This window comes from Mastigoproctus giganteus, chromosome 2 (genome assembly GCF_048544385.1).
Source record: "Mastigoproctus giganteus isolate SK-2022 chromosome 2, ASM4854438v1, whole genome shotgun sequence".
Lineage (NCBI taxonomy): Eukaryota > Metazoa > Arthropoda > Arachnida > Uropygi > Thelyphonidae > Mastigoproctus > Mastigoproctus giganteus.
This window is the reverse complement of record NC_143576.1, coordinates 192180199-192201831: the sequence shown is the minus strand read 5'-3', so window position 1 is coordinate 192201831 and position 21633 is coordinate 192180199. Positions and strand designations below refer to the sequence as shown.

At 36.8% G+C, this 21633-nt stretch overlaps 1 protein-coding gene across 1 annotated transcript in view; it reads left to right on the top strand.

Moving 5' to 3' along the window:
* LOC150089867 (uncharacterized) overlaps positions 1-11681 on the top strand; it is a 180381-nt gene extending 168700 nt beyond the window's left edge. The window contains exon 10 of the mRNA XM_090389681.1: positions 9262-11681. Within this exon, the coding sequence (XP_090245807.1) occupies positions 9262-11382 (2121 nt within the window). The 3' untranslated portion in view covers positions 11383-11681. The remainder of the gene's footprint in view (positions 1-9261) is intronic.
* The last annotated feature ends 9952 nt before the right edge of the window (positions 11682-21633 follow it).

The window sequence follows — 21633 nt, the reverse complement described above, 5'->3', positions numbered from 1 at the left end:
ACATTTGCACATCTGCAGCCGTGGGGACCTCCTCTGAGTCCAAGGATGCTCTCATAATTATGGCTAAGGGTTTGCTTACTTCCTTTGCCGCCTCCTTTAATATTATTGGATAGATCCCATCCACCCCAGGTGCCTTTTTATGTTTAACTTCAACAATTTCTCCTCCACTTTGCTCTCAGTTATTACAAAATCATTAAGTACCCTGCTGCAATTTGATAACCTTCTGGCGTTTTCAAACCTTAATAACTCCTCATGTGTGAATGTAGATGCAAAATACTCATTCAGTTTGTTTGCTATCTGAGCAGGATCATCAACAGTTTGAACCGTTGATATCAAGTGGACCAATTAGATTCATTCCCTTCCTTTTAGAGTTTATATAAGTAAAGAAATCCTTGCTGTTTTTTCTTAGCATCCTTTGCCAAAGATTTCTCGTAATCTGCCTTCGCCTGCCTAACCTCCTTTGTAACTTGATTACAGACCAGCTTATATCTGCCATAAGCTTCTTTGTTGCCTGATAATTTATATGCATTCCATACATTTTTCTTCTCTGTCACGAGTCTTATTAGTTCATTTGATAACCATTTAGGCCTAAACCTTGAACAGTATTTCTTAATAGGTATGAAACTTTTAGTAGCTTCCACGATTAATTCCTTGAATGCTTCCCACTTTGAATTTGCTGTTGGTAACATCATCAGTTGATCCCACCTTACAGAATTTAAAAACTGTCTGAGACCACTGTATTCACCTTTAAGGAAGCAAACACCCTTTCCTTTCCTTTTCCCCAGATGGTAATTATATCTTTAAGTAAATCCCACATCAGTACACTGTGATCACTGCCACCTAGCAGTTCCTTTATCTGCAAATTCTTAATACCCGAGTGATCACTGCTGATTACCAGATCAAGAGTATTACCTTCTCTGGTTGCTTCTCAAACATGCTGCTGCAGAAAACAGTCATCCAATAAATCCACAAAAGTTTTACTAGTGTGTGGGTGACCAACCCACAAGTTCCAGTCAATATCTGGGATGTTAAAATCCCCCATTATGTTTTAATGCTGATAAATGCAAGGGCTTACACTTGAGAAATATCAACCCACTAATAAATTATACATGTGGTGGGGTTGAATTAAAAATAGGTGAGGAGGAAAGGGATCTGGGAGTTACAATATGGACAGATATGAAGTTTTTTCTGATCAGTGTAAACAGGCAGCCAGGAATACTCATGGTGTCATATTGATGATTTATCGAGCGTTATTATCTAGAGATAGGAAGGTAATAATCCAACTGTATAAGGCAATTGTAAGACCACATTTGGAATACTGTGTTCAAGTATGGAAACCTCATTTGAAAAAAGACATTAAACTTCTTGAAATGGTCCAAATACAGCAACTCAAATGATGATATTGGCAGAAGAACAACCGTACGAGGAAAGAATGATTATGCAGGCTACACAAATTTGTAGCCAGGCACCTCAGAGATGACCTGATTGAGGTTTATAAGTCTCTGGTTGGGATTACTAAAATAAATGAAGGTGGAATTCTCATTGTTCTAAAGAATCCCAGAACTAGGGGGTCATATTCAAATTACAGGGCTTGTGGTTTAGATTAGATTGTAGGAAGCTTTCTTTTAGCCAGCGAGTCATTGATTGTTGGAACGAGTTGCCCTCGCAGGTAATTGAGAATGACAGTTTGAATAAATTCAGAGGTCAACTGGATACTTACCTGTGGGACGAGGGGAGCATATAATTTGTGTTTTCTTATCTACTTCAGTTGGTTTTTTTTTTTTTTTTTTTTGTCAATGCAGCAGAAGCCTGTGGCTTTTTTGTGCTTTATGGCAAATACTATTACTATAACGCCCCCTCCTCATCCTTTCTGACAAATTCTGCAATTCATGTCTGAGTGACCTGTCTCCAATATCCCTCCAATATTCATGTCTGCATTTGATGATTTAATCATTACTTCAATTTCATCAAATTTATTTACTATGTTCCTACAATTAGTATAAATGCAAGTGTATGTATTCTTACCCTTAATTACCTTAACATTGCCCATGTACTAATTCCATGATGACCCCACAGTGGCTTGAAATCCCTGACATCTAGCTTTCCAGGCTTATTCCGATAGAAATAGTGAAAGAATAATTTTCACCTCTGCTTACAGTTAAACTGCTTGTCTGTGTATCCCACAGCTAGCACAATTCCAACCCATCCAACACTACTTTATTATTATTAGCAGCATATGCCAGGAAGCAAGCTTATAAAGCATCTTCCAAAAAAACCCACCTCCCATAATTTGCCTAGTTCTGTCTTGAATTTATTCAAACTGGCCATTTCTACAGCACCAGATGGAAGTTTGTTCCAACAGTCAGTTGCCAGCTGGCTGAATGCAAACCTCCTCGCATCTATCTTACAACCCTCCTTCCTCAATTCAAATTTACTCCTCCCTCGTGTGTAGTCTGAGCAAGAGGAAGAATCGTATCAGCATTGAGGAAGAATGCCATGAGCATGAATCTTAGTAAGATCACCATTTCATTCCCTTCATCTATCTCCTTACCCTTCTCTGCACAATTAGCCCTAGGTCTTTTTCATTTTCACCGATCTCCTTGCTCTTCTCTGCAGCCTTCCCAGCAGATCTACATCCTTCCTTATGCAGTACTCAAGATGAGGATTACTATTTCTTTATACAACAGGATAATCTCCTTCTTATCCCTGCTAGTAAAGTTTCTGTATATCATAGACAAATCTCCATGAGCTGTTCTGCGTTGCTCAGAGAACTTCATATCTGACTGCACAATTAACTCTAGGTCTTTTTCATTTTCACTACCCTGAGTGTATACCACATAGTTGATACATTTATCTGGGATCATTGCTACCCATATAAAATACCTTGCATTTATCAGTGTTAAACTTCAACTGCCATTTCTCAGCCCATCGGCCTAATTTGTTTAGACCTCATGTTGCAGCACTTACCCTGATTACTGTCATTAACCAACCTGCCAACCTTCATATCATGTGCAAAACTTAGACATTAAGCATGATGTGCCTTCATGAGTATCATTAATAAATGTATAAAACGGCCCAGCACTGAACCCTGAGAGATTCCACTAATAACATTAGTCTGTGAAGAGCATTGTTTATTGATAACAACTGTCTTCTCCCGCTCCACCATCCCTTTATCAAGAGCAGTAACTTACTCTTAATCCCACACTGCTCCAATTTGTACAGTAGCCTTTTATGTTCAACAGTATTAAAATATTTCCTGAAATCCAAGTATATGATATCAGAATTACTTTTTTGCATGCAGTTCCTTTGTTACCACATCATAGTATCCAATCAGATTGGTCAGACAAGATTTTCCCTTACCAAATATCTTCTGACATTCGTGTCATTAGTTCAGTTCTTTTTACTCTGCACTCCTCAGGCACCTTAACTTACTATTGTTTTTCAGTTGCAGCGCAGCCCCGTCAAGACTGCTGTCTGTTTAGCAGGCCAAGGGGAGTGCAGTGTACGTGTTGGTGTTGTTTAGTATAAGGATCAAATTGTGTTAGTATGCCTAATTTTATTAGATTATTATTAACTGTGGGATACAGCCAATTACATTCATTCCTTCACTCATTCCCATTTACCATAACACTCTTCACTCTCCCTTGCTGGGTCACTCTCTTTCACAAAACTACATTCTTACCACAATTCCTATTTCACTCTTATCATTCAGCATCCAGCACATTACTCTTTCTTTCATCATTCATTTCAATCATCCTTTTTCATTCTACATTGCATCCCCTTGTGGTGCCTCCGTAGCCAGGTGGGCAGGAGCAGCAGTGCGTAGCACACACTTCTTGATTAGACCAGGGTTCGAGCCCGTCACCACCAAATATGGAGGATGCAGAAAGGTCGGGGAATGACCACCGCATATCCCTGGAGCAATATGGCCTTAGTTGCTAATGCTCCTAAAAATCAAACAACAACAAACTTACTAATGTTATTCATTAGTAAGCTTGTTGTTGTCATCATTAGTAAGCTTGTTATCCCCTTGCAACAAGCTTACTAATGTTATTCAGCTAAGTTGTTTCCCTGGCTGAGATCCAACACAAGGCAGAATATTCTTGGGGGGAGCCCCAGTCAGTCCAAGTATGTCTATTTTAGTTTTTCCTTCAGAGTGTTGAGTACAGCTACCCTGTCAGATTTATATGCCACCATCTGGGTGTGGTGGAAGTGGGCACTTTGGCTATGGATTATTGCTTGGCTCGTGGAGGAGGCAGCAAAGCCTGTCTCTGGATATTTCAAATTTTTTTAGAGCAAAATTTGCAAAAGCTTGTAATTCTCCTCTATTATGAATAGGTGTTCTTGGCTCCTGGGGAGGAGCCAGTCTCTACTATTAATTGTGTTCTTGAAATATCATAGATTATACATTCATAGAGAATGTGTGCCCAGTGTTCACTCTCGCCACAGGTGCAGTTGGATCACCAATCAGCCCTAAGGAAGTTAATTTTGCCTTTAGGGAGCCATGTCCTGTCAAAATAAAGGTTGTAAAGAGTCCAGGTGTATCACTTTGGTGGCTTTGGACTAACCATTGCCACCTGTGGCAGAAACCTTTTGGTAACAATACCTGTGGTTGTATAAGTCTGTAAAGGCCCCTTTGGCTACTTCCGAATAACGTGGGAGAGCACCAGCCAGTGCAGCATGCTCTTGTAATAGTGAGGAGTATTGTTCTCTGGATAGTTTCTAGTTTGTTCCAGTTTCTGACTATGGCCATATGTGTGAACTACGCACTGGCTCCATAGTTTATAATAGGTAGGAACATTGCACGGTATATGATTGCCAGGTATACTGTTTGGACAATCACAGGTATTAGAGGAGTGTATTACATTCATCATTTACAGAGATCATAGCATTCTAAAGACAAACTATAATAACTGCTCGTGCGCACACGTATATCAGACAAAATGATATTAGTATGGAATGTGTAATAACCGAATCCTAGATTAAATTTTACATTCCTGTTTAATTCCACAAGAACTGTGTGCGCGGAATCACAGAAAATTCACATATGTATAATTTATGTTATGGGAGCACGTAAAATCCAATTTGTTTATGTCACAGGGAAAAAAATCATACTGATTGCTAACAATGTAAAATGCATGATTTCCCAATGAAAGTGCTGTACTTCAGAGAAAAACGTTGGAGGATTTTAAAAATAATAATAATTCTTAAAGAATCTGCAGCAAAGCATGTGAAATCATTTTCAGTATCTTGTGCACAAAATCTTTTTCAGTTTTTCACGCAAAGGTTGCTGAAATTCTTTTTTGCCACCACAATAGTCAAGCAGCTTGATGTATACGAGCTGTGCATTAAAGCAAGCACTATTTTGTGTTTATATAATTATAAATACCTTCTAAAGAGAGAGTATCCACATTTTGAGATATTGCTTGCTGTTTAATATTTATAATCCATACAAAAACAGTGACATTTTTTTCTCCTCTAGTATTGCCATCATTCGTCATACTTCATAGCATAGTGTTAAACTATTCTTTGTGATTGCAGCTGGACATAAAGTGCCTACATTAACTGATGATCAGTTTAACATTATTTTGGAGCAGCTGAAAGAGAAAGAGAAAAGTCCAGGGATTGGTAGAGCTTTAAAAATATATATTTAATTATAGTTGGAATTACCATAAGCATTTTCTTTCTACCATTCTTAGCTGTTCTAAAGTGATGCAAGCCAGTCACTGGTACATAGCAAGAGTAGTTATCACTTAGTTATGAAATTTACTTAAAAGTAATAACAAAAAGAGAGAAAGTGTCACCCCCCCCTCCCAGATTCCAAGTATTAAACAATAAATACCATTACCAGGATATTAATACTCTGCTCTCTTTAGAAGCCACGTTAAATTATATGTAATAAACAACACAGCATTTGCTTTAATGTACAGTTCATCAAGCTTGGATGATTGTTTTCTACAGCAGCATGTTCAAGAGGCAACCAGAGGGAGTAATACCCTTGATCTGATTATCAGCAGTGATTATTCATGCATTAAGAATCTGCAGATAAAGGAACCACTAGGCAGCAGTGTTCACAGTGTACTGATATGGGATTTATTCAAAGAGGTAACTATCATCAGGAGTAAAGGGAAGAGGTTTTGCTTTCATAAAGGTGACTACAGTGAGCTCAGACAATTTTTAAATTCTATACAGTGGGACCTACTGATGATCTTACCAACAGCAAATTCTAAATCGGAAGCATTCAAGGAATTAATTGTGGAAGCTAATAGGCTTTTCATACCAACTAAGAAATACTGTTCAAGATTTAGGCTTAAATGGATGTCAAATTAACTAATGAGACTAATGGCAGAGAAGAAAAATGCATGGGATGCATATAAATTATCAGGCAACTCAGGCCTGTGGTAGATATAAGCTAGTCTGTAATCAAGTCACAATGAAGGATAGGTAAGTGAAGGCAGATTACGAAAAATCTTTTGGAAAAGGATGCAAAGAAAAACAGCCAAGACTTCTTTACTTATGTAAACTCTAGAAGGAAGAGGATGAATCAGATTAGTCCACTTGATATCAATAGTTCGACTGTTCATGAGCCTGCTCAGGTAGCTGACAAACTGAAGTGGAGGCCAGAAGTTTATCAAACTCTAATGGGAAGCTAAATGATTTTGTAATAACTGAGAGCAAAGTGGAGGAGAAATTGTTGAAGTTAAATATAAGAAAGGCACCTGAGGTGAATGGGATCTATCCAGTTATATTAAAGGAAGCACTAAAGGAAGTAAGCAAACCCTTCCCCATAATTATGAGAGTATCCTTTGATTCAGGGGAGGTCCCCCTGGACTGGGAATGTATTGCCAATTCAGAAAGGGGGGATCAAAGGGTGATATGAGTAATTACAGACCAGTTAGTTTAACTTCTGTTCTTGTGAAAACAATGGAGTCACTGGTTAAAGAAGCATTGCAGGATCATCTAGACAAAACTGCAGTTATAATTCATATACAGCATGGATTTGGTAAGGGGAAGTCCTGTCTCTCCAATTTTATTGGATGCTATGATTTGGTCACAAAGGAACTGGATGCAAAAAATAATTTTGATATCGTATACTTGGATTTCAGAAAAGCTTTTGATACTGTTGCATGTGGAAGACTACCGTACAAGTTGGAGCAGTATGGCATTAAGGGCAAGTTGCTACAATGGATAAATGGATGGTTGAATGGGAGAAGACAGAGTGGTAATCATACTGCACTTCATGGACTAATGTTATTAGTGGAGCCTCCAGGGTTCGATGTTGGGCCCATTGTTGTTTTCTATATTTACCCATGTTATTGATGAAGGTATATCAGGCTTAATGTCCAAGTTTGCAGACAATATGTAGGATAGCAGGGTTGTTAATGACAGTACTGACAGTACGCTACTGCAGCAGGATCTAGAAAAATTGGGCAGATGGGCTGAGAGGAGGCAACTGAAGTTTAACATTGCATTGTAATGCATATGGATAGCAGTAAACCCAGGGTAATGCACCAAATGTGCAGTACTGCACTCATGGTAGTGGAGAATGAAAAAGACCTGGGGGTAATTGTGCAGTCAGATATGAAGTTTTCCGACAGTGCAGACAGGCTGCTAGAGCTCATGCTCATGGAGTCTTGCCAATGATATACAGGAATTTTGCTAGCAGGGATGAGGTAATTCTCCATTTGTATAAGGCAGTGCTCCAACCACACCTTGAATACTGCATACAGGTCTGGAGGCCTTATTTTAGGAAGGATGTAGAGCTGCTGGAATGAGCACAGTGAAGGGCAACAAGGTTGGTAAATGGTACAAAGGGTTGCTGTTGCCAAGAAAGACTTAAGTTCTGCAAATTGCAGCATCTGGAGACTAGGCACCTGCAAGGTGATCTAATTCAGGCATATAAGGCGAATGGTTTGAGCAAGCTCAATGCTTGCTCAAAGTAGTTTCTTCCTCTCGCTCAGATTATGCACCTGAGGAGGTATAAACTCGAATTGAGGAAAGACAGTTGTAGAATAGATGTGGGGAAATTTGCCTTTAGCCAGGGATTGGTTGATTGTAGGAAGAAACTACTTTCTGTCATTGTGCATGATCGATAGCTTAAATAAATTCAAGGAAGAATTGGACAAATGTTTGAAGTGAATGGATGGCTGAAAAAGGGAATGTTTTTTTTTTTTTTCTGGCTGATGCTGTATAAGCTTGCTTTCTTGCATCATATGCCTCTGCTAATGCTAAATGCTGTATGACTCTTATGGTGAGAAAGGTGAAACTTAGCAATTTTGTTATCATATGTAAGAAATTTACTGAATATCTCATTAATGCAATTCGTATTTTTTTTCACACTGGCTAAATTAACATGTTAATCATCTGTTTGTAAATGTCTATCACAGTGGAAATAAAAGATTATGAATATTTTAAATGAGAATTACAAAAATTCTTCATAGTTAATAAGAGTGTCTGATTAAATATTTCATAGTGGTTCAAGAGTTAAACAAAAATTATTTGCAAAAGTGGTATTTTTTCATAGTCATTCTGTGGATTTTTTTGAATTACCCTCATTTTCCATTTATATTTCATTTAAATGATTCTTCTTGAAATCTACCCAATCCTACTTTTAGAACTTTTTGACTACATTTCCTCAGTTGATTAATATCTTTTCACTGAACATTGCTTTGGAAAATTATTCTGGATGCAAGTGACAGAAAATTTCTGTACCTCTATTCAAGAAAAAAGGTTTTTGGAAAGTTTTTGGCTCTACTCATATAAAACGATTAAATCCCTGAGAGTTTTCCACACTACTGATACATGTTACTTACTAACCCACAGAAGTACTAAATACATTTGTAATATATATATATATATATATATATATATATATGCATTCTTGAATTACCAATTTTGGCTTTACTGTCTTCCAAAATACATCACTATCTATTTTATCCCTTGTATTTTTTAAATTTTAATTAAAGCATCTTTTATTTGTCTTCTCAAGAAACTTAAGTGTTTTGATGAGTGAAGAACCATCCTTGTGCAGGTATATCAAAATAACTGATATTTGAAAATATACTAATCATTCATCAAGGACATCTGTATTTAAATTTCCTACTTTACAAATAAATACTACTACTAAATAATACTACTAAAGTAATACTACTACTAAAAATAATACTACTAAAGTAACAAAAGGCCCCAAAAATTTTGTAGTGTTAACAGTTGCATTCAATCATCAAAATTAAATTACAGTTTGCTTTTTTGTATTATTAGGAAAATCAGGTCCCAGAAAAGCGTATGAAGACTGATCATTCAGTGCCCACAACATTACCACTACTTTCTACTTCTGGATCTCTTAGTCAAGAAAAGGATAGACCAGAAAGCAAGGCAGATCAGAAGCAAGAACTGAAATCTCAACTAAAGGCTCCTGCATCCCCTATTTATATTGGCAACAATGAACTTAGCCCAAATGCCTCTGCATCTCTTTTAGGACCTTCTTCAGTTGAGTTTTCTCCTTCTCCAACCAATTCAGATGCTCAGGTGGTATCTTCATCACCTCCACCTCCACCACCACCACCACCTCCACCACCGCCATTACTACCTCCTCCTTCATCAAAGCGAACGAAGCAAGAAGGTTCTCACTCTATATCACTTGCTGTGTATAGAGAAAAAAGAGAAAAGGAACGTTTAGCAGCAGCAGAACAAAAAGCACGAATCATTCAAGAGAAACAAGACTCTCATCAATCACGTGTTGCAACTAGTAACATCCAAAAAACTGCTGTTGAGGAGAAAAATGTGAAAAACCTCCACTATCAACATTCTCATGATAAACTGAAACATCCCAAAATTCATTCAAAGCATTCTGATGCAATAAACTTTTTTAATGAAGAAAAAAATAAGTGCAGCTTGATTTCTACACCAAGTGAGTTATCTATTACTGATAAACATGACTATCATTCTCCTAAATGTCCATTTGAAGATAATTTAATGCCAGATGTTCAAAGTGCAAGATGCCACAATACGAGTGCAGAAGCCAAGCAACTTGGTGACCCTTATGTTCTGTTGACTCGGTTAGATATGCCACAAAATAAATCTAAGGAAAATGACATGGAAATAAATGCAGAATGTGAAAATCCAAACTCTGTTTCTGCTCATAAGTCTCCACCTTCTCTTGTGAGAATTCCATTATCTATACCTGATGCTCTCATTAAACAAGCAGGTGATGTAACAAAGCTTGTAATATGTGATTCAGAAGTGAAATCTCACCCTACCATTGAAGGAGTTACTTTAACCAGGCCATCCAAAAACAAACACCAGAGACAAAAGACTTTAGCAAACTCACCAGTTTCTGAGGAATTTCCATCTGTATCACAGGATAACCATCATAGCAAAAGTCCTCCATGGGAAACTTCTAAATCAAATGGATCAAAGTCTCTGGATTATAAGATCAGTATAGAGGGTAAATTACTTAAAAACTCTGATAAAGTTCCTGATAAAAATGAGGCACACAACAAGCATGAACGTCGAGATAAGCATAAGCATAAACATTCTGCTCATGTGTCTGACAAGGAGAAACAACAGGGTGTTCGTGCAGGAGATCAGTTTTCTGGTAATACTGTAACTAGTGGCCTAAAAATTACCATTCCAAAGGACAAAATAATTCTTGGTAACTCACGACAAGACTCCACACATCAACAGACTTCATCAAGTAGTAATGCAAGTCCAAAGAGAGAGGCTCTTAAGATTAAAATTCCAAAAGCAAAACTTTCAACCAGTGATTCTTCCAAAAGTGCTACAAATGCCAATTCAAGTACAGGGTTAAAGTTAGTTATCACCAAAGATAGACTACATGCTGGCTCATATAGTACATCCCAGAAATCTGAGCGTGAATTACGTAAGAGGGAGAGAAGCCCTAAAGAATCAAGCCATGATGTAAGGACGTTGGACTCTTCTCCACTAAATAAATCCCCTAAGCTAATGAGGTTAGATCATTTAAGTAGGAAAACCCATGCAGTGACTCAAGATGGATCCTTAACTGATGTTACTCTTCCTGAACCAACTAAACTCTCCAAACGCAACCATTCTCGCAGTGATAGTGATCAACCAGGTATGGCCCCTGTTAATAAACAACACAGTCAGCATCCAAAGAAAGCACCTCAAGCACCTTACTCAGTTCCCTATAGTGGAGCCCAGTATTATCAGCAGTATTATCCTTATCATCCACCAGTTCATCACATGGCTACTGCAGGATATCCAGCCCAGGCAGTATCCCAATTCTTTAGTCAGCCTCCTCCTCCTCCACCACCACCGCCACCACCACCTCCACCACCTCATGATCCTCCACTGCCAAAGGAACCTCCACCACCCCCTCCACCACCTCCACCCCCAGAATAGACCAAAATGAGGGGGGGAGAGACCTGGCAGAGGAATTCAGTTTTTGTGGTGCTGTGACAATTTTGTGCACAGTGAAGCAAATATAGAAATCAAGAGAGCTTGTTTTTTTATTTTAAGGAAAGCATGGGCTTGTTCATGAGTAAGTAATAAAATGCTAAACTGTTGTATACTTAGATAACCCTGCTTTGCCTGTACACAAATTATTTATTCTGATACTGTAAACATAATCATGTGTAACAAAAGCTCTTCTATTACAAATGAATGAATGTTTGGCTTTTTGTTGTGAAACAGAAAAAAAAAAAAAACTTGAAAGCCTCTGAATTTTAGGGCAGTGGGCATAGTAAATTTCTGTGCCATCTTGTTGGACCATTTTTTTTTCTTTCAGAACTCAGTGTTATGAGAAAAACCAAGCTTAAAAAAAAAAGTTTCAATTAATAATCCTGTGAATTCTCTAACAGGAGTATGCATAAAGTGCATATTAAAAGCTTGCATTGAAAAAAAAAAAAAAAAAAAAAAACATTTGGTAAAGGTATAGTATTAAGAAGGAACTTGTAAAATATATACATATATATATATATATTATATAAATGTAAATTATGAACCTTTGATCCAGTTATCATTTATAGGACATAAATTAAAGTTACAAACAATTGACAGTTTGTCTTGAACTGGTATCTTCATTGCATTTTATTTGTGTTCTTTTGCATTTCTGAACAGCTTTTGAAACTGTGATTTACATTATCACGGGTTGCACAGATGCATATTGATTACTCAGGGTATACTTCATAAAAAAAATAAAACTATGTTCATATGGAAAAAAATAGCAATGGATCATTATTTATGCACATGACCTTGATATATGGTACATGTTGTAAATAAGATTGAGTTGGTTCCTTGTCATCAGCAGACTGTACATTTTATTATGGTGTTTTAAAATAGGCAAGTATATGAAAAATCTTGTTGCTCTCCTGACTTTTCTGAAATAAATTTAAAAGTAATACAATATTTAAAAAAATTGCTAACACAAAAGATGTTTTTTATGCATTAAAAATCCTTAAAAGTATTATACATCTATGGTCATGTGTTACTTTGAAAATTAAAATACTTTAATACACTTGTAATTTTTGTCGTGATTCACTTGATAACATATCTTTTTACTTTTATTCGACATTAAATTATTCAAAACAGGTAATTGCTACTGAACTGAAGGAAATTATCTTTGCTTACTATATCCAAGAATCATATCAGTGAATGCTTTTTTTTTTAATAGTGTGGTAACTTGTATATTTGTGTGGTCTGCTTAAACTAAATGACAAAACAAATTTTATAAGAAAACTGAATTTTTTTAAAACATGTATTCACTTTGGAGATACCAAAAAATCAGAACATGCAAGCAAAATTGTAAGAAAGGCTTAAGGCATAAAAGAACTATAAAACATTGTACATTTTGCAAAAACCATGGTTGTATATAGCAAACTGCAAAGCAAGTCACCAAGAGTTGGTTATTGGCTGCATGAAATGCAAATGCATTCACACAATATGAACTAGATGCATTTTGTAGCAAACTTAGTGCTGAAACTGAGTCTTTTGGTAACTTACATATAGTTTGAAAATACTCAGTGTAGAGACATATACTATGTGTGAAGCAAATTATTTTTCAAATTTAGGGACATTAAAAGACATTTCCTTTATCCTATAATTAGAATTATCCCCAGTAGAGATAATATGTTGGCATTAGCATTAGTAGAGGCATATGATGCAAGAAAGCAAGCTTATATGTATAGCATCAGCCAAATAAAAAAAAATATATATAAATAAAATATATCCCATTTCACCCGTCCATTCAATCCAAATGTTTGTCTAGTTCTGCCTCGTACTTATTTAAGTTGTTGATCTCCACTACGACATGGAAGTTTGTCCCGACTATCAACCACCCTCTGGCTAAAGGCAAATTTTCGCACATCTATTCTACAACTGTCTTTCCTCAATTTGAATTTATGCCCCCTTAGGTGCATAATCTGAACAAAAGGAAGATTCCCATCAGCATTGAGCTTGATCAAACCATTCAAGGCCTTATACACCTGAATCAGATCACCTCGTAGGCACCTAGTTTCCAGATACTGCAATTTGCAGTAACAGCAATCCTTTGTTCCATTCACCAATCTTGTTGCCCTTCTCTATAGTCATTCCAGCAGCTCTATATCCTTTCTTAAACAGTATTCTCTCCAGAACTTATCAAATGGGTGCACTCCCCAGTGAATTTAACTGACTTAACCCGGTTAAAATTTAAGCGATTCTCGCAGTACCATACAGTACTACTCACTGATCCCGATAAATATTAATTTGAACTTACTATGCAATCGAGGTCAATGCGACAGGAGCATATAATGTAAAATTATACAATTAATTTTTGTTCTGGATTGCTTAAGTCACAGTTATAAATAACAGAAAATTTTATAATATTGCGAAGTATTACACTTCTCCCCACCCCAGCTACTTCATAATACTGCCCAGCTGGCAAACTTTTCTGGGGGAGAACACTGTAAAATGAGGCCTCCAGACCTGTATGCAGTACTCAAGGTGTAGTCCGAGCATTGCTTTATACATATGGATAATCACCTTATCCCTGCTAGCAAAATTCCTGTATGACCTGACAAGATACCGTGAGCTACTCTTGCAGCCTGTCTGCACTGCTCAGAAACCTTCCTATCTGACTGCACAATTACCCCCAGGTCCTTTTCATTCTCTGCTACCCTGAGTGTTAGTAGTAGTTTAGTATAATTCTACACTCAGTAGCAAGGACAGGTGCAAGTATACATGCACCTGTTCTTACTCTTAGTTATCCTAACAAAGCCCATATATTTACTTGTTCCATGATGGCTCCCAGCAGTCCTGGAAATCCTCAGCATTGCTTTCCAGGCTGCTGATCATTCCAATAGAAGCAGTGCAAGAATCACATTCACCTCTGCTACGGCTACTGTTAAGCAGATATCATCTTTGAATTCCCCCAAGCTAGCAGTTTTCCGACACACCTAACACTGGCTCAATAGCATCAGCAAATATTCTTACACCCTTTCTAAATAAGTATATCTCATCCCTGTAGAAGCAGTTTCTCCTGTTAATAAGTACAGGCCAAAAATTGAGAAAAATTCTACCTCATCAGCCTTGCACAATCTCTCCAAGGCCAAATTGATTGACAATGCTCTCATCATATACTTCCTCCTATTGTGTCTGGGAAGAATTACAGACACTTTCAAATTTAACCCTGACTTTTTTTTTATACATTAACCTATACGTGTTAAGTAAGTCTGCAGATCTACTCTTAATGCCATTAGTACGGATGTGTACATCACCCAGACAGTTTTTAAATTCTGTACAGTGGGACGAACTTATGATGTTAACAACAGCAAATTCTAAGTGGGAAGCATTCAAGGAATTAATAGTGGAAGCTACTAAACATTTCATACCTATTAAGAAATATTGTACAAGGTTTAGGCCTAAATGGTTGTCAAATGAACTAATGAGACTTGTGGCAGAGAAGAAAAATGCATGGGATGCATATAAATTATCAGGCGACACAGAAGCCTATGATATACATAAGCTAGTCTCTAATCAAGTCACAAAGGAGGTTAGGCAGGTGAAGGCAGATTACGGGAAATCTTTGGCAAAGGATGCTAAGAAAAACAGCAAGGATTTCTTTACTTATATAAACTCTAAAAGGAAGAGGATGAATCTGATTGGTCCACTTGATATTGATGGTTCGACTGTTGATGATCTTGCTCAGATAGAAAACAAACTGAATGCGTATTTTACATCTACATTCACACATGAGGAGTTATTAAGGTTTGAAAATGCCACAACGTTATCAAATTGTAACAGGGTGCTTAATGATTTTGCAATAACTGAGAACAAAGTAGAGGAGAAATTGTTGAAGTTAAACATAAAAAGGCACCTGGGGTGGATGGGATCCATCCAGTTATATTAAAGGAAGGGGCAAAGGAAGAAAGCAAACCCTTAGCCATAATTATGAGAGCATCCTTGGACTCAGGGAAGGTCCCCACTGACTGGAGATGTACATATGTGTGTCCCCAATTCACAAAGGGGGATCAAAGGGTGACACGAGTAATTACAGACCAGTTAAACTTCTGTTCCGGGTAAAATAATGGTGTCACTGGTTAAAGCTGCATTGCAGAATCATCTAGACAAGACAGAAGCAATAATTCAGACACAGCATGGGTTTGTTAAGGGAAAGCCTTGTCTGACAAATTTGATTGGTTATTATGATGTGGTTACAAAGGAACTGGATGCAAAAAATAATTTTGATATCATATACTTGGATTTCAGGAACGCTTTTGACACTGTTGCGCATGGAAGACTGCCATACAAATTGGAGCAGAATGGTATTAAGGGTAAGTTGCTACAATGGATAAAAGGATGGTTGAGTGGGAGAAGACAGAGGGTGGTAATCAATGGGTGCTGCTCTTCGTGGACTAATGTTATTAGTGGAGTCCCACAGGGTTCGGTGTTGGGTCCACTGTTGTTTTGTATATTTATCAATGATATTGATGAAGGTATATCAGGCTTAGTATCGAAGTTTGCAGATGATACAAAGGTTGTCAGGGTTGTTAATGACAGTAATGGCAGTGTGTTACTGCAACAGGATCAGGATCTAGAAAATTTTGGCAGGTGGGCTGAGAAGTGGCAACTGAAGTTTAACATTGAAAAATGCAAAGTACTGCATATGGGTAGAAGTAACCCCAGAGAAACGTACCAACTGTGTGATACTACACTGAGGTAGAAAATGAAAAAGGCCTGGGAGTAATTGTGCAGTCAGATATGAAGTTTTCTGAGCAATGCAGACAGGCTGCCAGGGGCAGGTCATGGGGTGTTGTCAGTGATATACAGGAACTTTGTTAGCAGGGAAAAGGAGGTGATTGTCCCTTTGTATAAGGCAATGGTCAGGCCATGCCTTGAGTACTGCATGCAGGTCTGGAGAACTCATTTTAGGAAGGATGTAGCTTTGCTTGAGCGTGTACAGAGAAGGGCAACAAGATGAGGGGGAATGAAGGGATCCTCTTACTAGGAGAGGATTAAGTTCTGCAAATTGCAGCAGCTGGAGACTAGGCACCTGCGAGTTGATCTGATTGAGGTGTATAAGGCCTTGAATGGGTTGAGCAAGCTGAATTCTGATGGGATTCTTCCACTTGTTCAGATTACGAACTTAAGGGGGCATAAATTGAAATTGAGGAAGGACAGATGTAGAATAGATGTGCGGAAATTTGCCTTTAGCCAGCGGGTGGTTAATTGCTGGAACAAACTTCCATCTGTTGTGGAAGTTGATAAGTTAAATAAATTTAAGGAAGAACTGGACAAATATTTAGAGGGGATTGTTTTGTAATTTTTTTTTTATTTTTTTTTTATTGATGCTGCATAAGCTCATACGCTTGCTTTCTTGCATCACATGCCACTGCTACTATTATTACTACTACTACCACCCTCTGTGTCCTTAAAAGATATCTGCTCTACATCTTTTAACTTTTGCCCCTGGCAGACGTAGCCTGAACCTTTTCCACCTATCCTTTTTGCACGATATATTTCCCGTCTCTATGTTCCTATCTAAAAATAAGAGTTTAAATGTGCTTGAGAACCGAAGACTTATTTGTGAGAAATGAAAAAGGACTGTGAGGTTAGTATTAATATCAGTATTAGCAGTGGCAAAATGATGCAAGGAAGGAAGGCTATACAGTATCAGCCAAAAATTAAATACTACCGACTTCATTTGACCATCCCTTATACAACCCTTTAAATTTATTCAAACTATCCAATTTAATAATACCAAGTGGAAGTCTAGTTACTCTCTGGCTGAAATCAGATTTCTGTATATCAGTGCTGCAGTCATCCTTTTACAATTTAAATATATATCCCCTTATGTGTATGTCATTTAAAGAGTAAGAATGCCATCCACATTTAGTTTATTCAACCCATTTAAAGCCTTAAACACTTCATTTAGGTTTCCTTGCAGATGCCTAGTTTCCAGATGCAGAAATTTAGAGAACTCATCTTTGGTAAGAGTACTCTTTTGTGCCCCCCCCCCCCCCCCGACTAATATTGTTGCCCTTCTTTCTACCCACTCAAAGAGTCCAATATCCTTTGAATAAGGCTTCCAAACCAATTTGTACGGCAGTCATTCATGTGGAACAGTATCAAAAGCTTTATTGAACTATAAATAGGTGATGTCAGAATTGTTTTTTTCATCCAGTTCCTTTGTGACTACCTCAGAGTAGATAATCAGATTGGTCCGATGTGATTTTTACTTAAACTACTAGTTAGAATTAGGTAGACTTCGATTATATCCCCAATCCTTAAAAACTTCATGTGTGTGAATGTAGATGCAGAATATTTATTCAGTTTGTTGAGAACCTGTGTACAGGATCATCAGTAGTTCACCGGATACAACAATTCCTGTCCATTGGACTAGCAAAGAATTTTTGCATCTTCCCAGCCAAAGAGTAATGCTAATCTGCCTCTCTTGGCCTAACTCCTTAGTAACTTGATTGTAGACTAGTGTATACTTACACACATTTTTTATTCTCTGCCATTAATGCCATCATAGAAACCATGGTTGTACAGTAGACTTTCAGGAAAACAGTACCCTTCGGGATTCAAGGTGCCGTTATTTTAATTTTTCCATTATCTAGAAAGTTTTATTTTTAATATATTTAATGCAGAAATAATGAGGCTAAATAAGAAATAGAGATTAAAAATGCAGTTTAATTAACTGCATATAAAAAAAACGTAAACATGTTGATGATCCACTGTTATATTCTGCCATTAATACACTTGCTTACGCCCTATTCTATTTTCTTTATTATATCAGGTTTAGGCTATGTGTGTAACACAGTGGTATCATCATCCCCACACCAGGTGGAAAATTTGTTATTGTTATTTGTTTTTTGTTTTTTTAGGAGCATTAGCAACTAAGGCCATATTGCTCCGGGATATGCGGTGATCATTCCCTGACCTTTCCACGTCCTCCGTATTTGGTAGTGACGAACTCGAACCCCGGTCTAATCAAGAAGCTTGTGCTACGCACTGCTGCTCCTTCCCACCTGGCTACGGAGGCGCCCAGTTGGAAAAGGCCCGGGTTTAAATCCTGTTGATGATATTATGAACTTTTATTGACTTTCACTCTGAGTCGGTCTCAGGTGTAGATAGCAAGGTTTTTTCCCCAGAAACTGGGTTTTTCATCCAACAAAACAGGCAAATCAACCAGAGAATCACAATTTACAGACATAATATATCTGAGTGTATGAGAATTAACTTTCTGGGTGACCCTAATGTAAAATTTTGGAATATGACAAGTTTGTCACTAAACTTTAATGTTGTTCTTCTTTTCTTCTATGTAGGAGATTTATTAACTTTAGGAACCATAGTGAGGGTTTTTAATTAAAAATATCAGTATAATCTATGATATCAGTACAGAATTCATTTTCAAAATGGCGAACACAAACAAATACAGTAATCATGTGACGCTGTTAGCTCAAATGTTCTGTTAATTGGGGTGCCGTTATTTTAACAGTCTACTGTATATAGCAAACAGAAAAACTAATTTTGCTACAAAATGTATCAATTTCACACTGCAAAGCAAGTTACCATGAGCTGGTTGTTGGTTGAAGATACAATCTGTCCCTTTAATTTTTTCAAAATATGAAACAGATGATAATCAGATCTGAGTTCTAAACCTTGAATGGCACCTCTTAATAGCTTTTACAATTACTTTCCCGAACACTTCCCATTTAGCATTTGTTAACATCATTTGATTCCACTAAAAAAGAATTTAAAAATTTTGAGACCATTGATATCTTTTGCAAAAACAAAATCCCTTCCATTTACCCTCTGCTGTAGTTGTATCTTTAAATAAATCCCAAGTCAATATATTTATGGTCGCTGCCTCCTCCTTGTGGTTCTTTTACATGAAAGAGTCACTGCTGACAATCAGATCAGGTGGTGCTTTGTATTGTTGCCTGTTCAACATGCTGGTACAGAAAACACTCATTTGGTAAATGCAGAATATTTTGTTACTAAGAAAGTGATCAACTCACAAGGTCCGGTCATTGTCTGAAATGTTAAAATCCTCTCTCCTCCCCCATGGACTTGTAGGACTGTAGTTAAATGATTTACAAAATTTTTAAAAAAATACTGCGTTAAAGGAATTGTTGCAAACTTCAAGTAAAGAGGTGCCAGCTGCCACCCCTCATTCAAGCAGAAATCAAAGTACTAAATAAAAAAATTAATTGAAATACGAAATAGATAAGTAGGGGTCCTGCACCACCAGACAAAAACAAAGGTATTGTTGACTGCTTAAAGAATGGTGCTGCTGCTGCAGAAACAAGGCAAAAATAATCCCACATCTCCAAATTCATTGGATGAATGTAGACTCACAATTTAAGAAGAGAAAACCAAAGAAAGTTTAGGGGGGGGGGATCCATATTGGCCACATCTTCAAGGATGAATAACCTCTTTTGAAATTCACAAATTACTCTTGTTTCTGTCATGGCTTGCCAGCAGCAAAAGAACCATGTGTTGCAAGCAATAGAGTCAGTTGCAACACAAAATAAGTCTTAAATATGATTAACCTGATAACTAGAAGGTAACTCAAAATGTAAAATTTCTGTCAACTTAAGAAAATTGACAGACCAAAAACAAATTGCTGATGTGCAACATAACATCTGCTAACTGAAATTACAAATCAAGACAAATTAAATATCAAATTATAAGATTTTAAAATTTTTAAACAAAAATATTTTAAAAACAAACTCAAAAATTGTATCTTTTTCTGAGTTCGTGTATTTTAAAATATAAATTTATATTTAATTTTGTTGTCTTTGTAATTTTACTTAGTAGATATTTGCATTTTGATTTTAGTCTGTTGATTGACTTTGGTTGACATGAAATCTGCTTTTGGGTTTCAATTTATTTACATTGCTTCCTATTGATATTTTAGGGTTAAAAATGATATTTTAGACTTATTTTTTGTTGTCTGTCTGAAGTACTCGCATAGGCATGGTTCTTTTGCTTTTAGCAGGCAATGACACAGATCTGTGTTTTTGGGAATTTCCACAGGGCCAATGCCTCCTTGAAGAGGTGGTCATTATGGGAGTTTGTATTTGTTCATTGGGTTTGGCACAGTGGTTTCCTTGCTTATTTCTGGTAGCAGTTGTCCCTTTCTTTAAGGAAGAGACCATGCCTTTGTGCTTGCCTAGGTAAGTGCAGATAGTCCCTACTTATTTTTTTGGTATTTGTAATTTTTGCTTTAATGAAGTTGGCACCTCTTGAGCATTATTTGTTGCAGTTACAACAGTTCCTTTACTGTCATATAATAGTGTTTCATTTTGTAAGCCATTATTTGATTACACCACATTTAATTTACAATTTAGTGACATTATTTTAGTTTTCTCCACATTGAAGAATTACATAGTGATCAACATTTAAGAAACTGATATGTAGCTGTGTAGAGTAAAAAATGGAACATAGTATATCATATCAGCAAAATTATGGATAGGATTTCCAGTCAGCAAGAAGTCTTTAACCCTCTCTGTTATGAGTTTGCTGAACACAGTGGCTCATGGAGTGAGGTTTCTGCTCTCTGGAGTGAAATTTTTTAGTAGAATTTTTAAAAAATTATAAACTGAAAACATTGTACCTGAATGCCTTAAAATATTAAAATGTGCTTATTTGAAATTTTTTGCACTTTGAAATTTATTTCTTATTTTGGAATGTTTTCAGAAAATTAAAAAATTTTAGAAAAAGTCATTAAAATTTGCAGTCATTATTATTTAATGCAGTATCTTCTGTATCTGTTTATTTATCATTTAATTCAGTTGGTTAATTCTATTAGTAGGAAATACAAATAATAGGAAATACAAATAAGTAGCAATGAATAGTTGAGGATTTCAAACCAGTTTGTACATTTAACAGATGCTTTATTTCAGTCATATATTAAACAACCTTGAAAGATGTAAAATTAAGTGCCTACACCTGAATAAGTTAATATGTATTGAGAGGAAAATAGGCGAAAGAACAGAACTTTAGAGTACTTCAGCATTGGTTGAGAAGTTAGAAGTGAAGAGCCATCTACCATCACATATTTGGGTGGTCATAGAGGTTGGCTACCCAAATATAAGATTGGATGGAAGACAATAAAATGGAAGCTTGTTTAGGCCTTTATGCCAACCAGATTGATTGCAAGCT